Here is a 20,458-nt window from a genome sequence, read left to right as displayed (position 1 = left end):
TATACCTAAGTAACTAACTATTATAAATTATTATTTACTTACCTACTATATAAGTAGGTACTAAATAGTGCAGGTGAATGGTAACATTCCAAATAAACCTACTTATTGTTAGGTAGGTACATAAGTTTGATTGGAATACAGCAATATAATAAAAGTTTATCTGAATGTCGACGTAAATTTTATTGTCATGTAAATTAAGCCTAATTATTATTAAAAGTAGTGTTGACAGTTAAAATATATAATAGTGGTATTGACTTACTTTAGTTTATAAGTACTTGCTAGTACTCTATGTTCTGTGGATAATAGATTTCATTATGTAGTACCTATATATAGTATAATAAAAGTGTATTTTGAGATGTACTTGTTTGCTTTATTTGCAAGGCCGGACCATCGAACGATGAAGTAGGTACCTACGAGGAGGTAGGAGTCACTAAGGGTTCGAACCATCGAATCTGAAAATAATAATTTTGTGCGATGGACAATGCAACAACATCATCGAATATAACCCCGTCCGATGATTTACCTACCTACCTATATAGGTACCTAAACTCGCCACGCCTGACTTTGTGCGGGATAGCTTCATCTAGTTCATCTAAAACAACCCGTCGTTGATAGGTAATTACAGTAAGTAATCTGTTTATAATATTAAGTTCTATTTTGTTTAGGGCTTGGCACCGACTAAAGACCTGTCTATAGGTGACACATACAAATACAATGACGTTCTATGTATAGAAAGTCATTGTAGAAAAAATATTATTTTATTAATATTAAAGGTATGATTGCATTAGAGGTGTATGAAATTAAACATTTATTAAGTTATTTTATACTTTTTAGTTTTTTTAATGAATAATTATAATATAGGTATACTTCAGTACCTATATAAATATGTTTTTTTCTTTTGATTATTATAATACCTACTGATGTGCTAAGTATTTTGTGAAAAAATTCACGGGCATCGCGGTTTCATAAAACCAGTAAATTGTTATTCTTAAAACGTGTGCTTTAGTTGACCAGAATGAAGAATAATTTACTTTTAGGTAGGTACCTAACTACTTTCTTCCAAGAGACATAGAAAATTTGTCCGGAGCCGCATACAGTGAAGCTAGGGTTGGCAACTTTTATAAGAAGAAACAGAGTAAGTATATCCGATTGAGGTAAATAAAGAGTACGGACTTCCAAAAAAGAGTATTTACATTTATGTTATATTTTTAAATAAAACAATTATAAAAATAAAATGGGTTTGCATAATATTACATGACTGGCACTAGTATAGTAATCATCATCATGATCAGCCGGAAGACGTCCACTGCTGGACAAAGGTCTCCCCCGAAGATCTCCACGACTATTGGTCCTGCGCAGCCCTCATCCAACCTTTTCCGGCGATCTTGACCAGATCGTCGGTCCACCTACAAAGACTGCGTCTTCCGGTACCTACGTGGTCGCCATTCGAGGATGTGGACTGTGTCGGTAACTTTGGTTCTCCTACGGATCTCCTCATTTCTGATTCGATCTCGCAGGGAACTCCGAGCATAGCCCTCTCCATTGCTCTCTGAGCGACCATGAGCTTTCTCGGCCCATAGGTAGCGACCACGTCTGCGTACCGTAAGTCATCACTGGCAACACACACCCATATACACAGTATAGTAAACATTGTGTAAAAAAGAGTATTTTAGCATACTTTATTAATGTTATAGATTATAGAGTACGCCACATGATATAGAGTACAATACTCTATTTTACAGTACGATTGACAACCCTAAGTGAACCGCAGACTACTTTGTCACGAGGACAATAAAATAACAATTATAAAACAATAATACGGAATAAATTTAACATTCTGTATTTAATCAGATGTCACGATGGTTGTGCGTTGTTTTATTTTAATTTTCCTTGTCAGTTACATTGCATGTGGTAAGTAATTTAATTAATTATTATCACAATGTTAAATGGTTCAATTTTATCAAATAAGAACAGTATTCGTATTCTTTTTTTACAAATTATTGAATTCATATAACTTCTTTAGGTGCGTTATAAAAAAATAATGATAGTGAAATATTAAGATGCGCGCGCATCACTGTAACAGGATGAAGTTGGTTCCTAAAAATTTCTGACGTTTGCAACATTTGTTACTTTTTTTTGGGTTTCTTCGTCCATTATTAGGATAGGCAAAAGGTTCAAGCCCGTACAGCCGTATTCGTTTTTTAATAATTATTTGTGAAAGCCATCATTGCAAGATTTTTGAAGTGAAACTTTTATTACATCGTCTCAAACTTTTTCGTCAGTGTGTTGCATGTCGCGTGACGGTCGGGCGACGCCTATAGTTCGCAGCAGCTGACCGTGTAGTGTATAGACTATTACTCATTTGTGCCAGTGCTCCACGCTATTTTTAGTTAAATGTCTATCATGTGAAAAAAAGTTTCACTTTTACTGTGGTTTCATAAAACCACACAATTCTTTTAAAGTGAAACTTTTAATACATCGTCTCAAACTTTTTCGTCTGTGTCTTGCATGTCGCGTGACGGTCGGGCGGCGCCTATAGTTCGCAGCAGCTGACCGTGTAGTGTATAGACTATTACTCATTTGTGCCAGTGCTCCACGCTATTTTGTTTGTATTTTTCAGTGTTTAATGTTAATGTTGTTATTTATTACAGTGAAACTTTTATTTGCTTAGTCTAATCTATTATTTCCCATTATCATTCCAATTTTCCAAGTATAAAATTAAGATTGATAAAGCGATTTTATACCCTTAATGGAATATTATTCCAAAAATTTGTATGTCTATAATGTGAAAAAAAAGTTTCACTTTTACCGTGGTTTCATAAAACCACACAATCCTTTTTTTACAAAATTGTTCTTTTTACAAACGTAGAATAGCACGAGGAATAAATAATTTTAAGGATTTTTGCTTGGTTAAGCGAAAGAAGTATAACTTCTTGCGTGCATACATAAGGACACACCCACTTTTTTTAATTTGTTTGTGCACGGTGAGGTAAAACAAGCAATTGTGTCTGCAGATACTGGGACCTTCTTCGGATCTAATAATTGTATCCTTTGCCCATCCAAGCTACAGCATCTTACCCGGTTGAAGTGCTACCATGAACCTTATAATATTCTTAGCTCGGTATAGTTAATGAGCTCCTAAACGCTGGCTGTAAGGCCTCTATGTAGACTGTGACAGTAGACGGTTTTTATTTCGGAGAGGAGGAAAATACATTTACGTATTGAAGACCCCGAAACGGGGCCCATGTGTCGGGCACGGGTGTAAACACCCCCTAACTCCAACTAAAAACCTCCTCTCTCCGGATAGCCCTAAAGACTTTTACAGCGAAGCCGGACGGGGGCCTTGGAGGCCGAAAATGTAGGTCACAGGCACGGGGCGTCTCTGAAGGAGACTCGAACCTCGGACCGCCTGCTCAGAAGATTACTAACGATCTAAATTCTAATATATCTGTTAGTCCAATGGACTCTATGTTTGAAGAGACTTCGTACTCGCTGGCGAGTGCGGTTATATAATATGTATGTGTGTTTGTTATTATGTGTGAATGTATGTGTATAAGTATGTAGTTTTATTGCAGGTGTGTGTGTGTGATTTATGATGTGAGTGGTGTTAAACGATTACAGGACGAGGAGTATCTCGTCGGACTTATAACAAAGTGACAGTAGGCGGTGACACACACATGGTCCAGAGACACGCCAGAAAGCACACGCGGCGTCACTTAATGTTTACTCACTCCTGTTTTATGTATAAAAACCCCTGAAAAAGTGCCTGAAAATCCGTTTGGCAGGTAGTTAGTACTATTAGACTCTGTACCCAAACCGTAGAGGACGGCACAGTCTCGTGCCAGATTTTGGCGAGACAACACGTCCTGAGGATGCCTCGTGTAGAGGCGAAACACGTGTCGAATTGTTTTTAAAAACAAATATTGGCGGAATTAACACTAAAGAAAACTTAAATCATTTGTATAATTATGGATTTCCGCAAAGTAATGCCTAATTCAATTTTTTTTTTTTAAACATATTGTTTTTCTAAATGGGAAGCTATAATAGTGTTGCCAGATATACTAATGTATGATATAATAACTTTTTACGGTTTATTTTTAGCTGCTTATTTAGCACAAAGAATACAACCCATGTCCTACGTGTTCGGAGAGTTGTAGCCTAGTATTAACCGCAATAGGTTGTAAAAGACTTCTTTTTTTGAGTTTATTACGCACAGACAGACGCAGCGGGGGAGATTGGTTTACTTAATATATAAATGATTACACAATTTAGATACCTGCGGGCCAAATGAAGTACAGAAGGAAGATCCGAATGAGTGCGTAGCAGATTGTTGTCCCGTGGGAAACAACACCCCATGCCCGGATCCTTGTCCCGCAGGACCTTGCAAGTGTGGTCTAAATAGCCGTAGAGACAGGTTCGGGAAATGTATTTCGACACGTGATTGTCGTGAGTATTTTCAAGTTGTCCTATTAGTTTTTTTTATGAAAATAAGGGACGAGACGAGCAGCTGATGGTAATTGATACGCCTTGCCCATTACAATGTAGTGCCGCTCAGGATTCTTGAAAAACCCAAATGCGGCACTACCTGAGCGGCACTACAATTGCGCTCGTCACCTTGAGACATAAGATGTCAAGTCTCATTTGCCACGGCGCCCGTCAGATCGAAACACAGTAATTTTTACACATTACTGCTTCACGGCAGAAATAGGCGCTATATACTTGTAAATATAAGTACCTAGTATTAGATGAACTTACGATGAATACATAATTCTTCGTAATTTCATCAAAGCAAAAGAGTAAACTGCATAAACAGAAAAATGGAATTGGGCAGTGCATAAAGAGTAATTAACGAATGATGGTAATACCTTCAGCACCACATATAGCTACCCACTAAACCCCAAAAAAAAGGAAGGATCAAGAAGAGGAAGTTTTGGTAGTAGATAAACGGACTGGCTCTTTCCTTACGAAGAAGCTCATATGGTCACACAGCAAATAAGAACGGATGGAAAAACAGGGGAGGCCCAGTGACGGATTAACCCTTTATCAAATTAAGCAATTGCCTAGGGCATCACGTCTGAGGGGGCACCAGAAGAAGCACAAAAAAAATCCATGCTTAGGGCACCACGTCTCACTCTCACGTCACCAAAAACCACACCAAAAAAGTTTCTAGGACTAATTTGAAAATTCGCGTGTTTATTGTTGCTGCAACTACTCCACTTCTAAAGTAAGCTGCAACTCATCATCTTATTTTACAAAACAACACCAGAGGAATCACAGGAGCGTTGCTGGCGCGCTTTTTTGACGGTAACCATGTCGTATCGTCCCGGAAACACCGCACAATTAAGTTAACTCCACAACTTTGTAGTACGTGCAAGCTCCTTGTAAACCGCACTCTGGAGGACCGCCACACATCCAGATGGTGGGGATGATATCCTAAATTGTGGCGTATCGTGCGAAGGTGATTCGACGGCAGGAATCAAGTGAAAAAGCTCTTCGGAACACTCCCCGTGATAAATGCGGTAGAAGACATAAAATGAATCGATGTCTCTACGCAACGAGTGCCTACCAAGTGATCCACCCGTTCACAGAGCACTGGGTCCCCGACAATGCGTTGCACGCGGTCAAATGGATCAAGCTGTTATTGGGGTGCGCCAAACCAGAGATGACAACAATACTCCATATGTGGACGGACCTGCGCTTCGTAAAGCGCTAGAATGTGGGCCGGCTTGAAATATTGCCGTGCTCTATTCCCTCTTCTAAAATGGTATTTTTTTTTCGTCACCAAAAATAGAGTGAAGAAGTGTTTAGAAATATTGTTTTTTTTTTTCTAAATAGGAAGCTATATTGTTCCCAGGATATACTAATATATTATGTACAATGTAATTACTTATTTTGGTTTATCTTTAGCTGCTTATCCATGTCCCAAGCACGAAGAATACGACCCATGTCCTACGTGTTCGGAGAGTTGTAGCAACGCGTCACCAGATGGTGAGCGTTGTCGCTTCCCAGCAGGCGTCAGGATTGGGATCACAGTCATCTGCGAGCCCAAATGTAGATGCAAGAAGTACCGCTGGAGAGACGCCAAGGGAAAGTGTGTGCCTTATCATAAATGCGGTAAGCTAACATGGTTTCTCTTATGAGAAGTTTCTAGACGAGAGAGGTCAAAGACAAATAAACTTTATTCAATTAGGCTTGAACTAATAAAGAAATGTATTTTACCTGTTCTGTGGCTAATCCTGAAGATACAAGTACTCTGTGAACTGCTATGCTGTATGAGTGGAGTGTTATCCGAACACAATCCAACTCAAAATTAATAAAAGTAACTAATTCCAACAAAATATTGTTCTAGTTAATTAAGTATTCCAAGTAAAATACCGCGTCTCATCCCAGTCTGCCGACCTGTAGTACTCACGCGTAGCGGCAACCTAAAAAGCTCGGCCGTGCTAGGAGCATGATCGGCACGGTACTCCGGATCAGGCAGTGGTTCGATGACCTCAAAGGAGGGTCATCGGAAACTGGTAGAATTGGTATCAAGAAATAAGTCCGAAGTCTTCAAACAGCTCCCCGCATAATCGATGGTACGTAAGCCCAACAATTCCCCGTGGGGAGCGTTGAAATCTCCAAAAATCACGATCTCTGCTATAGGGATCTGCTCAAAGACAAAATTTGAAGCCATTTGGATGTGCTCAAGGAGCCATTTAGTCTATGCGTTACCGCTATGGTAGGGAAAGATAAGGGGGGAGAAGGCACAGGGCAAAATCCGTCAAATAGCCCAAAAACTGAACGAAACATTTCTCGTCGGTTTATATATCATTTTTTTACAGCCCGGGAATCGACAGCCTCAACAGCCTGCAATGAATAATGAAGATCAGAAAATGAAAATATTTATTTTTGACTTTGAAAGGAAATAAAGTGGATATAAATACATACATTCAAGTTATTTATTTATAAGTGGAAGTACGTAAGCTACACGCTAGCAAAGAATGTTATATAGGTAGTACAAGTACCTAACGCTAGTCCGCTATAAGATTAAATGCGACGAAACGTTGGAATTTTGATTTTTAGGCCGTGGTAGAACATACCTACGCGCTTAAAGGTCTTTGCACATTACACCAACTTAACATCGTCTCACGTTGCTTTAAGACTGTATTTGTTACCTAGTAAGTTGGAACTATACGACACGTGGTCCACGCGTTGTTCAGACACCGACCCGTTTGCCACTCGTCGACCAATTGGGCAAGAGTCGACTATGTGCTTACGACAAGCGCGGGCGACGCTTTACCAACTCGTTACCCCTACAGAAGAGCGAAGAACACGGAATGAAGAAGTCTTTATTCCGTGTTGGTTGAAGTTGAGCTAGTTGATAACGCGCTTCCCACACGTTGACGACGAATTGCCCACTCATTGGCGCCAAGTTGTTCACTGGTGATTGTGGCGTTGATTGCCTAGCTGACCGGAATCGATAGCTCTAGTTGGAATCATAATAATTTAATCTATACCTTCTAATAATAGGTTGTTTCGGAGGTTTTAGCATATGATATTATGTTGATAATTAGGTACTTATCCAGAACCTGTAGTTTTTTACTTCGATAATTACTTATATACCTTCATATTCGCAATAGGTACGTACAAAATACAAATAATTCAGTCAATCATTGCATAATATTATGACAATGCATACATTTAACGGGCGCGGGGTAGGTACTTAACTTATATGACAAAACAAAGTTTGCCGGGTCAGCACAAAATAGTAGCCCATCCTTATAACTCTTCTACAAAACCATTTTATCCTCGATCTTAGGAAGTATCAGCCCTCGCCGAAGTCTGATAAAAATGGTTCGTTTTGTGCACTCGTAAAATCTACTATTTCTAATAGGCAAGTCAAATGTCAAATTTATTTTTGAATATTATTATTGTTTGTTAAAGTTTATTTTTATGTGTCATAGGTTTGTTAGCGAAGCTTCTAACATAATATCAAGATTTGTAACTGTATTATGTACGAAAACATCTAAGGATTGCCCTAAAAGATTTGAAATATTAATAATTACTCTTATATATAAATATGCACATTTATACGATAACTTCTTAACTTATTGAGTCGATAACATCTATATTTAAAAATATTAAATAAACTTTCATAGGTAATTATTATACCTACTGTAAATTTAACTTGGTTTGACATCTATGTGAAAAGTATTACTGCATCGTGAAAAAGTTTCACCGCGTCTAGTATATTTGCAGTTATACAATTAACATAGACTACATTATTAATGTACGATACGCAATTACGCTATTGTGGGACTAATCTTTAGATTATGTTCCTATCTCGACGGGCTCAGTGGCAAAGACATTGTTCCTACAATAGATCGTTCATAATATTGGGTACGGCATCATATTCTGTAGTTGTTAATTTTGCGATACTGGTACATTACCAGCCGTATGTAATTGAATGTCCAAATCCAAATATAGAAAATGCTTACCTACTCGACCGACGTTAGTCTTGAATAAACCAAAAATATGCAAAATGTTTACAAAGTATTCAAGACAGTTTCCCGCGTTTATTTTCAAGGACGACATTCGGATTTGTCAGCATATTCTTAGGTAAAACTTTACTTGGAAGGCAGTTAGTCTTATTTTACACGACAGTAAGAAATAAAGGCCAAAAAGTTTGAAATAACTTTACTCCATGTATTTACAATTTAATTAGTACCTAGTGTTCTGTAATCTACTTAGATACTTCTATCATTGTTCTTTGATTGATAGACTTACGTATGAAACTGTGCTGTGGTGGATACTTAATTCCCTTTCAAATTTGTCATGACCACATGATTGCAAAAGCATCATTTAAGAGTACGGATGATGCTGTTCTCTATATATTGTAAATTCTCTATATATTAAAAACTCTATATATTGCAGTTTCAATGCTAAAAAATCTGTTCAGTTGTTGACAACACTGTCATGCAACTAGGTTCCCAAGTAAAACAACAATATATAGAAAGAATTTATTAAGTCAAAATAACTAAACCTATTAATAACATTTAGTACTTAGCTTTTAATTTAGTCAGTTTAGTCCACGAAATGTTCAAAATACATTCTCTCTGAATATACTGAGGTATATGCACAAGGAAGCATTTTTAAGGCCATTTTACTTCTATCTAAGAAAATAACACCAAGTCCACAGAAACTGAAGATGCCTATAGTATTTGTCAAAATATTTTAGTCATACCTAGCCTAATTAATAAACATTTAAAAATCAACTAGTAATTACAAATTAACATCAGTACAATAAGAATTATTGTAACAAAATGTTAAAATTAATAATTAGGCAAATTATTAGGCAAGATCAACTTTAAAATCCTACCAGTTACAATTAACAGGCACAGATTTAAAAATTGTCTTGTTTAACTTACTAAAAATTAATAAAAAATTATGGTCCAAAATAACTTAAACAAAATCCTGCTTATTAACAATAAGTGAAAGATTTTAGTTTGTCTTGCTGTAATCACTAATAATATCTACTAGTCCAAGAGATGCAATGGCTCTTGTTTGTCTACCAGATTGTTGGTACAGTTATGGGTTGGCCCGGCTGAGACAAGCGTGGGCAAATCTGAGCACTGAAGTAAGGCAGACTAGCACAGTTCGGAGCCACACCACAACCAACTGGAGTCATTAGCTGTTGCTGGTGGGGCTGATACAGTAGAGTTGGGGGAATGAATTTCTGGATGTAATCTGCTCTCAGCATCTGTAAATATTTATTACTTTTAAATTGAGAAGTTAGTCTTAGGAATTGTTTCAAGATCAAGAGTTTAATTCAAATATTATTGAAAATATTTAAAATGACTTAAATTTAAATTTTACTCATGATTCTTTAGGACTTGCCAGTTAACGTCTACTTTTTTAACCACATATGCTGCAGAACCAAGTCTAATGAACTATTCCTTAACAGTGTGGTAAACTTGTGGCTATAAAATGCCACCACATGCGAAAAATCAAAATATAACAAATTGTATCAGCAGGGTATGGTGAGTGAAAGAATTTACTAATACGCAATCTTATACATCATGTGGCTGGCATCAAGACAACTTTAGTCTTGCGAAACTGCTTTCATGTTAACGTTATGGAAAATATGTTAAATATTTTCGTGATTAATAGCATCCAGGTTGTGGTTTTAAAAACTTGTGGCGAACCTAAACCAAGAAAGAACAATTAAATACCTACCTTCAAGGTATGAAGTGCCATTTCAGATGCCTCCACATGGGCTTGTTGAATGGAGCAACAAGCTCTGGTATACATCGGGCCCACTGATCTTGGTTCACCGAATAGCGGTTGGCCCACACACGGCAGCTCAACACAGCCTACGATTATGTCTCCAGCTGGACTATAACATTTTTGGTAGGTGTAGACAGGCTGTGACCATCTGTACCTAAAAGAAGACATTTGATTATAAATAATTTTTTTAAATCCAATAGGACACGGAAAAAGAGTTCTAAAATATTAAAAGCATAATTCAATAATAACCGACAAGACAAAGAGTTTAATCAATCTTGTCAATTGACAATTGATAGTGGAAAAATGTATAAATGACAAGTTAATTAATATAGGTAGGTAGGCATACAGTAGGTAGTATATACCCTCATAACAGAAGTCATGAGAACCGGTCAGGCCCATCTCACTCCCCGTGTAGGTAACGAAAACTTAAGTACATGTGGCGACCACGCCAGCGTGGCTTCCAGTAGGGACTTAGATTGCTTGAAGAGCGAGCACGCGCGATCTTTGTAAAAATACAGAAGGTCATTGCGATTATTAAAAGGCAATCTTTTTAAAGTGGTTATTATTATTATACTAGGTAGATCTGATAGCTTTGTTACGTCTGTTCTTATGTAGATTTAAGACTAGCTCTATGGCTATAGTATAATATATAAGATACGAACCTGCAACACATGGATGAAAGCCTCGCTGGTGCAAAGCCGTCTCCCGGCGGCGCCGCAGGAGGAGACTGCTCAATCGGTGAACAGCAGAGGGAGTCCCCAGCGCATGCAGATCCAATTCCTTCATCTTTAGGGCTGCTGTCATATTCCTTCTTTTCCAAGTGCTGCTTGTATAGCATCATTGTTTGTGTTAGATCCAGATTGCTATTATTAAACTTCGCATTGCCTTTTGTCAATTTTTGTATACGGTATACATCACGTTCAACCGGCTTAGCCCAACGAATCTCAATAAAACATCCATCGATCTCGGCATTAGATAATTTCGCAAAAGCAAGCTCAGCGTGTGCACGCTCGTAAAAATGTATGAAGGCGTAATCATAGATCTTTTTAACCCTCTCTATTTTATCGTTTATTGCAGTTTCGAAAATACTTTTTATTTTATCGGGCGTTGTCTGTATATGCAAATTACGAACGTACAACACCTTCACCTGAAATAAACGTGACATTTTGGTCCGCATTCCAAGGAGTCTTAAATACTACGATCAAGTGTAACGCCAATACAGCAACTTCCATGAACGACACTACTCTTCACCAGGATTATTACGTTTCAAGACTCCTTCTGGAATACTGAACTAAGACTAATGCCCAGTTTACGCCTAGTGCAACTATGTAAGTGAACAAATACCAATACTATGTAAATCCCATTTTACCGTCCACTCGTCAACAATTCGCGCACTCCAGCTTATCTTTCTTTTATGGAAGAGGAGGATAAACGAGCGTACGGGTCAGCTGAATTTAAGTGATTACTTACATTCTGCAACAGCAGAAGATCACAGGAGCGTTGTCAGCCTATAAGAATAGTGTCCGATCTTTTTTTGAAGGTACCCATGTCGTGTCGTCCCGGAAACCGCAAAAGGATTCCACATCTTTGCGGGACTAAGTTAAGTATCAGCTTACTACATAGGAAGCCCATTATAGTCGGCTTATGTTACAATAAGGTAAGTAGTATACATTCATTGCATTTCAACAATCTGGAAGCTATGGAGAGTAGAAAACTACTATTGATAGAATTATATTATTCTCGTCCACGAAGACTGTGCAATTAATGATATGACTATAGGTATCGTAAAACGAGCTTAAACTTCAGCGAGACAGGATCTCGAGTTACAATCAATATCGTTAACACGAGCTTAAACTAAACAATGTTTGACGATAGGATAAACTATCCGATAGTATTATATTAAAAGAATCAAAAATAATAATGGTTATCAGAGTCATGTTCAATATATAATTGAAATACCTAAAATAAATGATTAATTAAAATATATAAAAGCTTACCAGTTTCATTGTGTCCTCATCAATGTCTGGCTCGGGTTCAGCCCAGTCCACAATCAGATCCCTATCCCATAACTTGACGCATCCCGGAATTAGTGCCCTTCGCGCCATAGCAGCAGCTTTATGCGACATAAACTCCACAAACGCAAAACCTCTATTCTGGGAACGATCGTAACAGTTCGAGTAGAGTATAACATCAGTTATACCTTCGACACGTTTTGTCAGCTCCTGCAGTACATCATCCCTGGTCTTGTATTTGGGGAGGTTTCCAATATAAAGCCGGCGGTTATCAACTGATCTCACAACGCCAATGTTTCTCTTAGGTCTTATTTCGTAGCCGTCGAGCATACAGACTGCTGCAGTGGCCTCGGCTTTGGTTGTGTAAGTCACAAATGCATATCCTCTGTTCGAACCGGAAAAATCCATCATGAGGCGCAGCTCATAAATCGTCCCAACTTTAGAGAATAAAGGCACCAGCTCGTCTTCGAAGATATCGCGAGGCAGTTTCCCAATGAAAACTTCACTGCCTTTGGGCGGACATGGACCCATCCAGTTAGGCGGTGGTCCATATATTCTCTGGCCATTGTGCTGTACTATAGGATATCCAGTTTTCCTCATAATTTCCAGTAATTTTATATTGATACAATTTTTATCAGCCATTTTGAAATCAACTCAACACGACCTACCAAATCAAACTAACGAGCTGAAGAGCGGCGCGTCAAAGCTGTCTTCCCTTTATATTAGCCGACAAACAGTTTGCCGGCGCCTGCGGCGGCTCTGACGTAATATTTTCGAAAATGTCATTGAGTTACTGTATTATTATTTATTTTTATTTCAATTAACAAAAATACATACAAACTAACTCAAAAACGTAACTAATATTTTAAATACATATCAATATTTATTATTTCATGGCTAATGATTTACAGACAAAATAACAAATATCTCAAATTATTAAGGATCCTTTTGAAAAACGAACCCCTTTAAAAGAAATTCATCTTGTCTATCTAACTAAAAGGCTTTATAACATTGAAATTATTAAATTTAATTGTTACAATATTTTTTCTTATGAGAATATTTCTTTCTCTCTCATATTTTCTAACAGGAAGTGATCATTAATCTTACGAATTATGCTTAAAAATAAATCTCGTAACAATAAATTAAATTAATAATATTCTAATAATATAAATTCAGCCAATATAAATTAATTAAGCACTTGTTTTGTTTTTAAATTTTAAAAGTATTTGAATTATCCGAGTTTTAAGAGATCTACTACTAGATGGCGGTGTAATAAAAAAATGTCCTAAGATTGTTCACGGACATCTTATCTATAATTTTCCTTCCAGCAGATTAAAAACAATGCAGCGATGCATGCGTGAGAGTAACTAATAATTGGTTAGTCTAATTATTGAAGATTATATGAATTGAACAGTATTACCTATAGCGCTACTGATATGATCGATGTTCACAAATACATGTCGTAGCCGAGGAATAAAAGGTTGCGACCCACAGAATACCTTTGTATATACTAGTAGATGCCGCCTAGATTATGGGTTCCATAACGGTGCCTATTTCTGCCGTGAAGCAGTAATATGTTAGCATTACTGTGTTTCGGTCTGAAGGGCGCCGTAGCCAGTGAAGTTACTGGGCAAATGAGACTTAACATCTTATGTCTCAAAGTGACGAGCGCAGTTGTAGCGCCACTCAGAATTTTTTAGGTTTTTCAAGAATCTTGAGCGGCATTGAATTGTAATGGGCAGGGCGTATCACTTACCATACCGTCTCATCCCTTATTTTCATAAAAAAATTAGTAATTGCGACCGTGCATGACAGCTACATCCTACACTCGCGATTTAAGAGTCCCTGTTTTTAGGTGTGCGTGCGTGGCTGAAGATAGAGGTTAACATCGCAATTATTACCAACGTGTTCACAGCAACGCCACATACCCATGTCGTGGGCATGATATCCTAATTTGTGGAGTGTTGTACGAAGGTGGAATTCGGCAGCAGGAATCTGGTGAAACAGTTCTTCGGAACACACCCCGTGATTTATGCGGTACAAAATACATAATGAAGCGACGGACGTCTCTATGCAACACCAAGTATTCTAGCCGTGCACAGAGGACTGGGAGGAAGAAAAAGAACAACAACTTTGCATAAAAGTTTATTCATAATAGTTCAATTACTTAATCACATGGGGCAATAGCTATAGATAAAAACGGGTTGCATAAAAATACCATGATGGATACCTATTATTGGATGAGCTCTCTCCTCATAGTTTTTCTTTACTGAATCTTGAACTTTTCGGGAATCTGATTATTAAATTTAATATTGTTCAATTTTATTTTACGTAAGAATCTAGAATATTTCATAAAGTCCATGTAGGTATAATACGAGTTATCTGCCAAAGTAACTTCAGTGAATATCGGTCCAGCCGTTTCAGAGATATAGCGAATCTACAGACAGACTTCAATTTTCATTTATAAACTAAATATTACGTAAGAATTTCATACATTGTCTATATTAATATCGTTCCACGCCCCGTATTCATATACACGTCGCAGGTATATTGCCAAAGCCGCGATATTACAATTTCACTAGTTATATTATAAATAAACTTTATATTGTCAATCGTCATTATTTCTTACAACTTAACGGACTGGTTTTAGTGACATTGTAATGTCACGGGTACACTATAGTGATATTGTAAGGCAATTATATTTTGACAATTTTACTGGTCGTTAGTTTAGGAGGCCGTCTCTGATTGGTCTGTTTCTTGTTTTTATTGTACAGTCATTATCTTTAAGTTAAACATTAGTGTAATTAACTAATTGTTATGTAAGCGAATCGGCCTCTGTTAATTATTAGAGTTCAAAACCAAATTTAGACTGACACAACGCATGAGCAGAGCGTAGCGTGCCGCGGCAGCGACCGGCGAGTGCCAGAACCGAATCGGCCCTAGTTCACTATTATTTCAACAATGATTTCAGACGGACAATTGCATACACTCTCCAATGTTTATTTTCTAGTATTGTCTTGCAAATTTCGTTAAAAAAAATGAATTGAATAATCAGAACGCTCGACGTGATATACCTTTATATAGATTTATTATAATATCACTATAGTGTACCCGTGACATTACAATGTCTCCAAAACCAGGTCGTTAAGTAGTAAGAAATGAAGTCGATTGACAATCTACCATTTAATTGTAATATCACGACTTTGACAATAGAGTCACCCATATTATTATAATACATAAAATTCCATTACAACGTACAATGCAAATTAAAAAATTTGATAAAAATTCAAATTACAAGCTAGATTTAGATTTATCTAAGCTAAAATAATAATTTCACATCACTCATTTAATTACATTTATATCATTAAGAATTTTTCTATCATTTATCATAATATTGTGATACAGACTTAAGCATCATTAAATCACAAATATAGCGTTTTACATTTAAATATTTAAAAACTGACATTTCATACATCTTTAAAACCGATCACAAATGGCGAAGATATTGATATAATATCTCTATTTTAAAATCTATATTCTACAATTTGTTTTCTATTAACTGAATTAATGGAAAAATTTTATATTTGCTAGTAACATAAAAGTACTAGATGTGCACTTAGTAAATAATATATGTTGGCGGTAGATTAAACTTTATTTATAAGCTAAATTGTAACACTTTCAAAAAATGTCGTTAGATATAATTTTATATAGTTTGAAATAATTTTTGTTTTTCCATATGTGGCAGCTTCTAATTAATTGGTCTTATGTTTATTAATATGTTTTAGCTGTACTCTGTGGCTGTAAGCTTACCTAATAAAAAAAATATAATTGGGAACGTTTGGCGAAATCAGAAACGCTAGCGTACCACTCGTATTTATGCGTATCGTACACGAAACTGTTTGGTGTTCTCATGACACAACACGATTTTGACAGTGAATTTTTATATAAAATTAGTACTTTTTACTTTCACTATGCGTTGACTAACGTTCACGTTCACCTCATATTACGTTGTCACGTGTAGCCAGGTTAAACATGTCGCCTTACAGGTGACTTAAGGACCACGAGCTAGTTATTAAAGTAATTAGTTATTTAGTATTAATCGGAAGGGTCGACGTGAAACAACGCATATAATATATATATAACAACAACTCCGGAAACTCTCTCACAAGCTACAAATTAACCAATAAAAATATTACATTTTATTTGTATTTTTTAAACTATTTTCTGTTTTTAAAATGAAATAAACAACGATCATTTTTAACTATGAGATTCTTCGTTGACGTATTTTGCACACCATTGCGGCGCAAGTCTGTCAATATTGCGTTGCAATGTTACAAGTTGCAAGTGTACATGGCAGGTATATTGTCAAAGCTGTGATATTATAAATAAACCTTAAATTGTCAGTCGACTTCATTTCTTACAATTTAACGCCCTGATTTTAGTGACATTGTAATGTCACGGGTACACTATAGTGATATTGTAAAACAATGATATTTTGACAATTTTACTGGTCGTTAGTTTAGGAGGCCGTCTCTGATTGGTCTGTTTCTTGGTTTTATTGTATAGTCATTATCTTTTAGTTAAACATTAGTGTAATTAACAAATTGTTATGTAAGCGAATCGGCCTCTGTTACTTATTAGTTTCTTATACTTGTATAAATTAGTGTAATCAACATAATAATGTTGTGTGAAATTGTAATATCATGGCTTTGACAATATGCTGAGCTGTTTTGGCGCCAAACTTGGCGCGGCCACGTGATACGCTATATCCACTTGTGTTAACAATTTTGCAGTTTATGTTACAGGTTGCTACATAAATAAGCTTGGTTATCGAAAACAGAACACAAGATTTATAAAAGAGTCGTGCTGTGATATTGCCGCTCTTTCAAAGTTGTGCGAGAAATTGTGACTTTAGTAAACGCGTCAAAATAAAAATATTGCATTTGAATTAATTAATAGTGGGCACATTACGATATGATATTATGATTTGCTTCAAAAAAAACAATTCCACAAAATAATGTTCCCGTTCTCTAAATCATGATCTAAACAAAAATGGCCGACACCAGCTAAAGCCATGGAAATACTAATATATTTTGTTTTCAATAACTTTGCGCATTGTTTTATGGCTCTTAGAACAAATAGCAATTAATCTGAATCTAAATAAAAACTGTTGGATGAAACTGCACAATTGGTGTGCAATATTAGATGTGGTTCAGTAGTTCATCGCGGACAAACAACGTCACACGAAAGTTTTTTATGTATAAAGAACTACTACTATATGTACCTATATAAATACCGGATACAGGATAAAACGCAAGGATACCAGATAATAATGTCTCACGAAAGTTTTAATAATTTAAACGTTATAATATTGTATCATGTAATATTTAACATCTATTTTCCACAGTTTCACGATTACACAATAATAATTTGAACAACATAACCTGGTAAAGTTTATACTTATCTATAATGAAAAAAGAATATATTTAGTCCACTAGAAAATCAATTATTACATAATAGATACATATTGTGCTACAGTAAATACTAAAAATTCGTAAATAAAACTGTGCTCTCACGAAGCAGCCTCACACAAACAATAAATTCAAACTCGTGAAATATTTTTAAAGTTATACTTCTTTAGGCGCGTTATAAAAATATGAAAAAATTATAAGATGCGCGCGCATTACTGTAACACAAAAGTAACAGGTTGAAGTTGGTTCCTAAAATTTTCTAATGTAAGCCTCATTCGTTATTTTTTTTTCGTCCATTATAAGATAGGCAAAGGGTTCAAGCCCATACAGCCGTATTCATTATTTAACAACTAAATGTCAAAGCCATTTTTGCAAGATTTTTACAAAATTGTTCTTTCTAAAAACCTCAGAGGAATAAATCATTTTAATGATTTTTGCATCGTTTGGCCAAAGAAGTATAACTTCTTGCGTGCATATATAAGAACACACACACTTTTCTTGTTATTAAGAAAACACTTTTTACAGCTATTGTAAAAAACTCGTTTTAATCAAGTTTCTTGTATGTTCTTTTCACGAAGTATACTTTTCCAAAAATATGGTACAATCAGTAATTTAAATGAAATATTTATAATGACGATTCAATAGCGCTTAGTTTATTTGACTTTGAGTTTGACTATCATGTGTATAATGCTTGATCCTTAGATCATTTATACGTCAAGATCTCTAGATATAATCACAGTCTACTGTGACAGCTGTGACAAGATCGAAAAACTTGAGGTCGACAGTTAACCTCTATTTTGAGCAATGCACGCCAACTAACACAAAGTGACATGTAAATCGCGAGTGAAAGATGTAGCTTGTCACGCACACTTAAGCAATAAATCTGGCCTGTTTTCATCGGTTGTCTATTGTTGATTAGAGGCTCTATTTCGACTTATAAATTATCAAAGGCTTGATCGTGTAATTTCGATTGCAGTGCAATCAGTCAAAGCATATATTAACAGACTAATTAATACATAAATATACTGTAGATAAGTTGATGAATATATAACTTAAAAATAGTGGCATATATGGCCTATTTCGTAATATTAACCTCGCACCTATCGCTTTTTTCTTCATCTAAGATACGTATTCCAAGACTTGGTCGTACATCAAATGTTTTTGTTACTGCTTTCATAATTGTACACAAGAAAGAGGCTATATTATACTATATTACAATACATAATATGGAATACGGACCTAACATAAAATAATATATGGACAAATATTAAATTAATTTGTAACCAAAATTTATGAACGACGCGGGACTCGAACCCGAGACCGAGACCTTTCGGCTACAACCTGAGAGTTCACCAAGACATACCAGGATTTACGAATGATACGTAACTCGAACGGATAACTCAGTGGAATAGCGCTCGGACGAAACCCGAGTCCCGCATCGTTCATAAACTTTGGTTACAAATTTTATTTGTGTAATTAATCCGAGAACCGAGGGATATCACGTTTAAAATAACAAATTGTATATACAAATATATCGGCACATTCACATTTCAGAGTTCCTATCCATAGCCTTGTTATCGTATCCTCTACTTGAAGCCCCGTCAGTATCGAAACTGGGATCGTTATTAGCTTCAATAACCCAGGGCTGTCGCTCCGCGGAACAGAACAGGAAGTATATCACGGCTCCGAAAAGATATATACCGCTCGATATGAAGAAAACGATACGCCATTGTTCTGCTGCCTGCAAATATGAAAAATTTTGTTATAGTTAGATATAAAAAAAAATTGAAAATTTTAATACTATTTTAACTATTTTTGAAGTTATATCTCTTTTGCCGCGTTAGGAAAAAATTATCAGACTGAATTTTTACAATGCGTGCGCACACCGTCACGCAATTTCGACACCCTGACGTTAGCTGGTCAACTAGCCATTTGCATCATACTCCAGCTACCAAGGCTCTTGTAACTCGAATGTCTACTGTACCATAACCAATGGACTGAATTAAATACATTTCAATTTTCAATTTCAGTTTAGTTTTAAAATAAAAAAAATACTTTTTCGTTAATTGCAAAGGGGAATGCCTATATTAGGCTATCAAACGCCCGGTAATTTACTTTTATCTAATAAAATTTAATATTTTTTCTTCTTCAATAAAAATATTAATTATAACAAAAAAGGTTGCTACACTTTTACATATAAAACAAGTATCGCAATGATATTTCAATTTGATTTTCCCCGTTATTGCTTTTAAAATGGTCACCTAAGATTTTTCTAAGCCAAAGGACTACGGCCTGAATATGGACCTTGCTCACGTTTCTCATGATAACTGCAGCACGAATTTGGACTCTATTTCTTGTAATTATGATGACCTCGACTTTCAACCAGGACTGAGTACTTAACAGCCCCTAGATTTACTTCCTCGAACGATGTGCTTATCGTGTATGACCCCAAAAATAATGTGTAAGATAAGAAAAATGTATTTGATAAAAGGCAGTGATATAATGAAAGTAAAAATACTATTAAAGTGAAACTTTTATTACATCGTCTCAAACTTTTTCGTCTGTGTGTTGCATGTCGCGTGACGGTCGGGCGGCGCCTATAGTTCGCAGCAGCTGACGGTGAAGTGTATAGACTATTACTCATTTGTGCCAGTGCTCCACGATATTTTTAGTTTATAATGTGAAAAAAAGTTTCACTTTAACCGT

The 20,458-nt window shown here is 36.1% G+C and overlaps 2 protein-coding genes and 1 long non-coding RNA gene across 7 annotated transcripts in view; 1 reads left to right on the top strand and 2 right to left on the bottom strand.

The window, feature by feature from the left end:
• The first annotated feature begins 1,830 nt into the window (after window positions 1-1,830).
• LOC126979344 (uncharacterized) lies at window positions 1,831-6,918 on the top strand. The gene is made up of 4 exons (XR_007732810.1): window positions 1,831-1,911; window positions 4,273-4,446; window positions 5,908-6,114; window positions 6,825-6,918. It is a non-coding gene; the product is annotated as an uncharacterized LOC126979344 (long non-coding RNA).
• Window positions 6,919-9,031: 2,113 nt separating this feature from the next.
• Window positions 9,032-13,015, bottom strand: LOC126975382 (probable RNA-binding protein 46). 2 transcript variants are annotated; one of them, XM_050823293.1, is made up of 4 exons: window positions 12,267-13,015; window positions 10,932-11,416; window positions 10,219-10,423; window positions 9,032-9,742 (listed from the first exon to the last, which is right to left on the bottom strand). In XM_050823293.1, exons 1-4 carry the CDS (start codon window positions 12,921-12,923, stop codon window positions 9,551-9,553), a joined length of 1,539 nt encoding a protein of 512 aa, XP_050679250.1. In that variant the 5' UTR covers window positions 12,924-13,015; the 3' UTR covers window positions 9,032-9,550. The 2 variants fall into 2 exon arrangements, with proteins under 2 accessions (XP_050679250.1, XP_050679313.1); XM_050823356.1 differs by having other exon boundaries at window positions 9,033-9,742; window positions 10,932-11,092.
• A 1,400-nt stretch (window positions 13,016-14,415) lies between these two features.
• The window catches only part of LOC126975739 (vesicular glutamate transporter 2), a 55,672-nt gene continuing 49,629 nt past the window's right edge, over window positions 14,416-20,458 (bottom strand). For all 4 annotated transcript variants that reach the window (XM_050823945.1, XM_050823857.1, XM_050823792.1 and 1 more), the window contains one exon: window positions 14,416-19,493. In XM_050823945.1, the coding sequence (XP_050679902.1) occupies window positions 19,296-19,493 (198 nt within the window). In that variant the 3' untranslated portion in view covers window positions 14,416-19,295. The remainder of the gene's footprint in view (window positions 19,494-20,458) is intronic.

The sequence above is a fragment of the Leptidea sinapis genome, chromosome 1, assembly GCF_905404315.1.
Source record: "Leptidea sinapis chromosome 1, ilLepSina1.1, whole genome shotgun sequence".
Taxonomy (NCBI): Eukaryota; Metazoa; Arthropoda; class Insecta; order Lepidoptera; family Pieridae; genus Leptidea; species Leptidea sinapis.
This window is presented reverse-complemented; position numbering and strand designations above follow the sequence as displayed.

Excerpts from the sequence above, each read along its gene's own strand:
- LOC126975382 (XM_050823293.1), bottom strand. The coding sequence starts at position 12,923 with ATGGCTGATAAAAATTGTATCAATATAAAATTACTGGAAATTATGAGG. Across the intron at positions 10,424-10,931 it reads CTTTCATCCATGTGTTGCAG|GTACAGATGGTCACAGCCTG; the intron begins GTTCGTATCTTA and ends GTCTTCTTTTAG. Across the intron at positions 9,743-10,218 it reads TGGCACTTCATACCTTGAAG|ATGCTGAGAGCAGATTACAT; the intron begins GTAGGTATTTAA and ends AAATATTTACAG.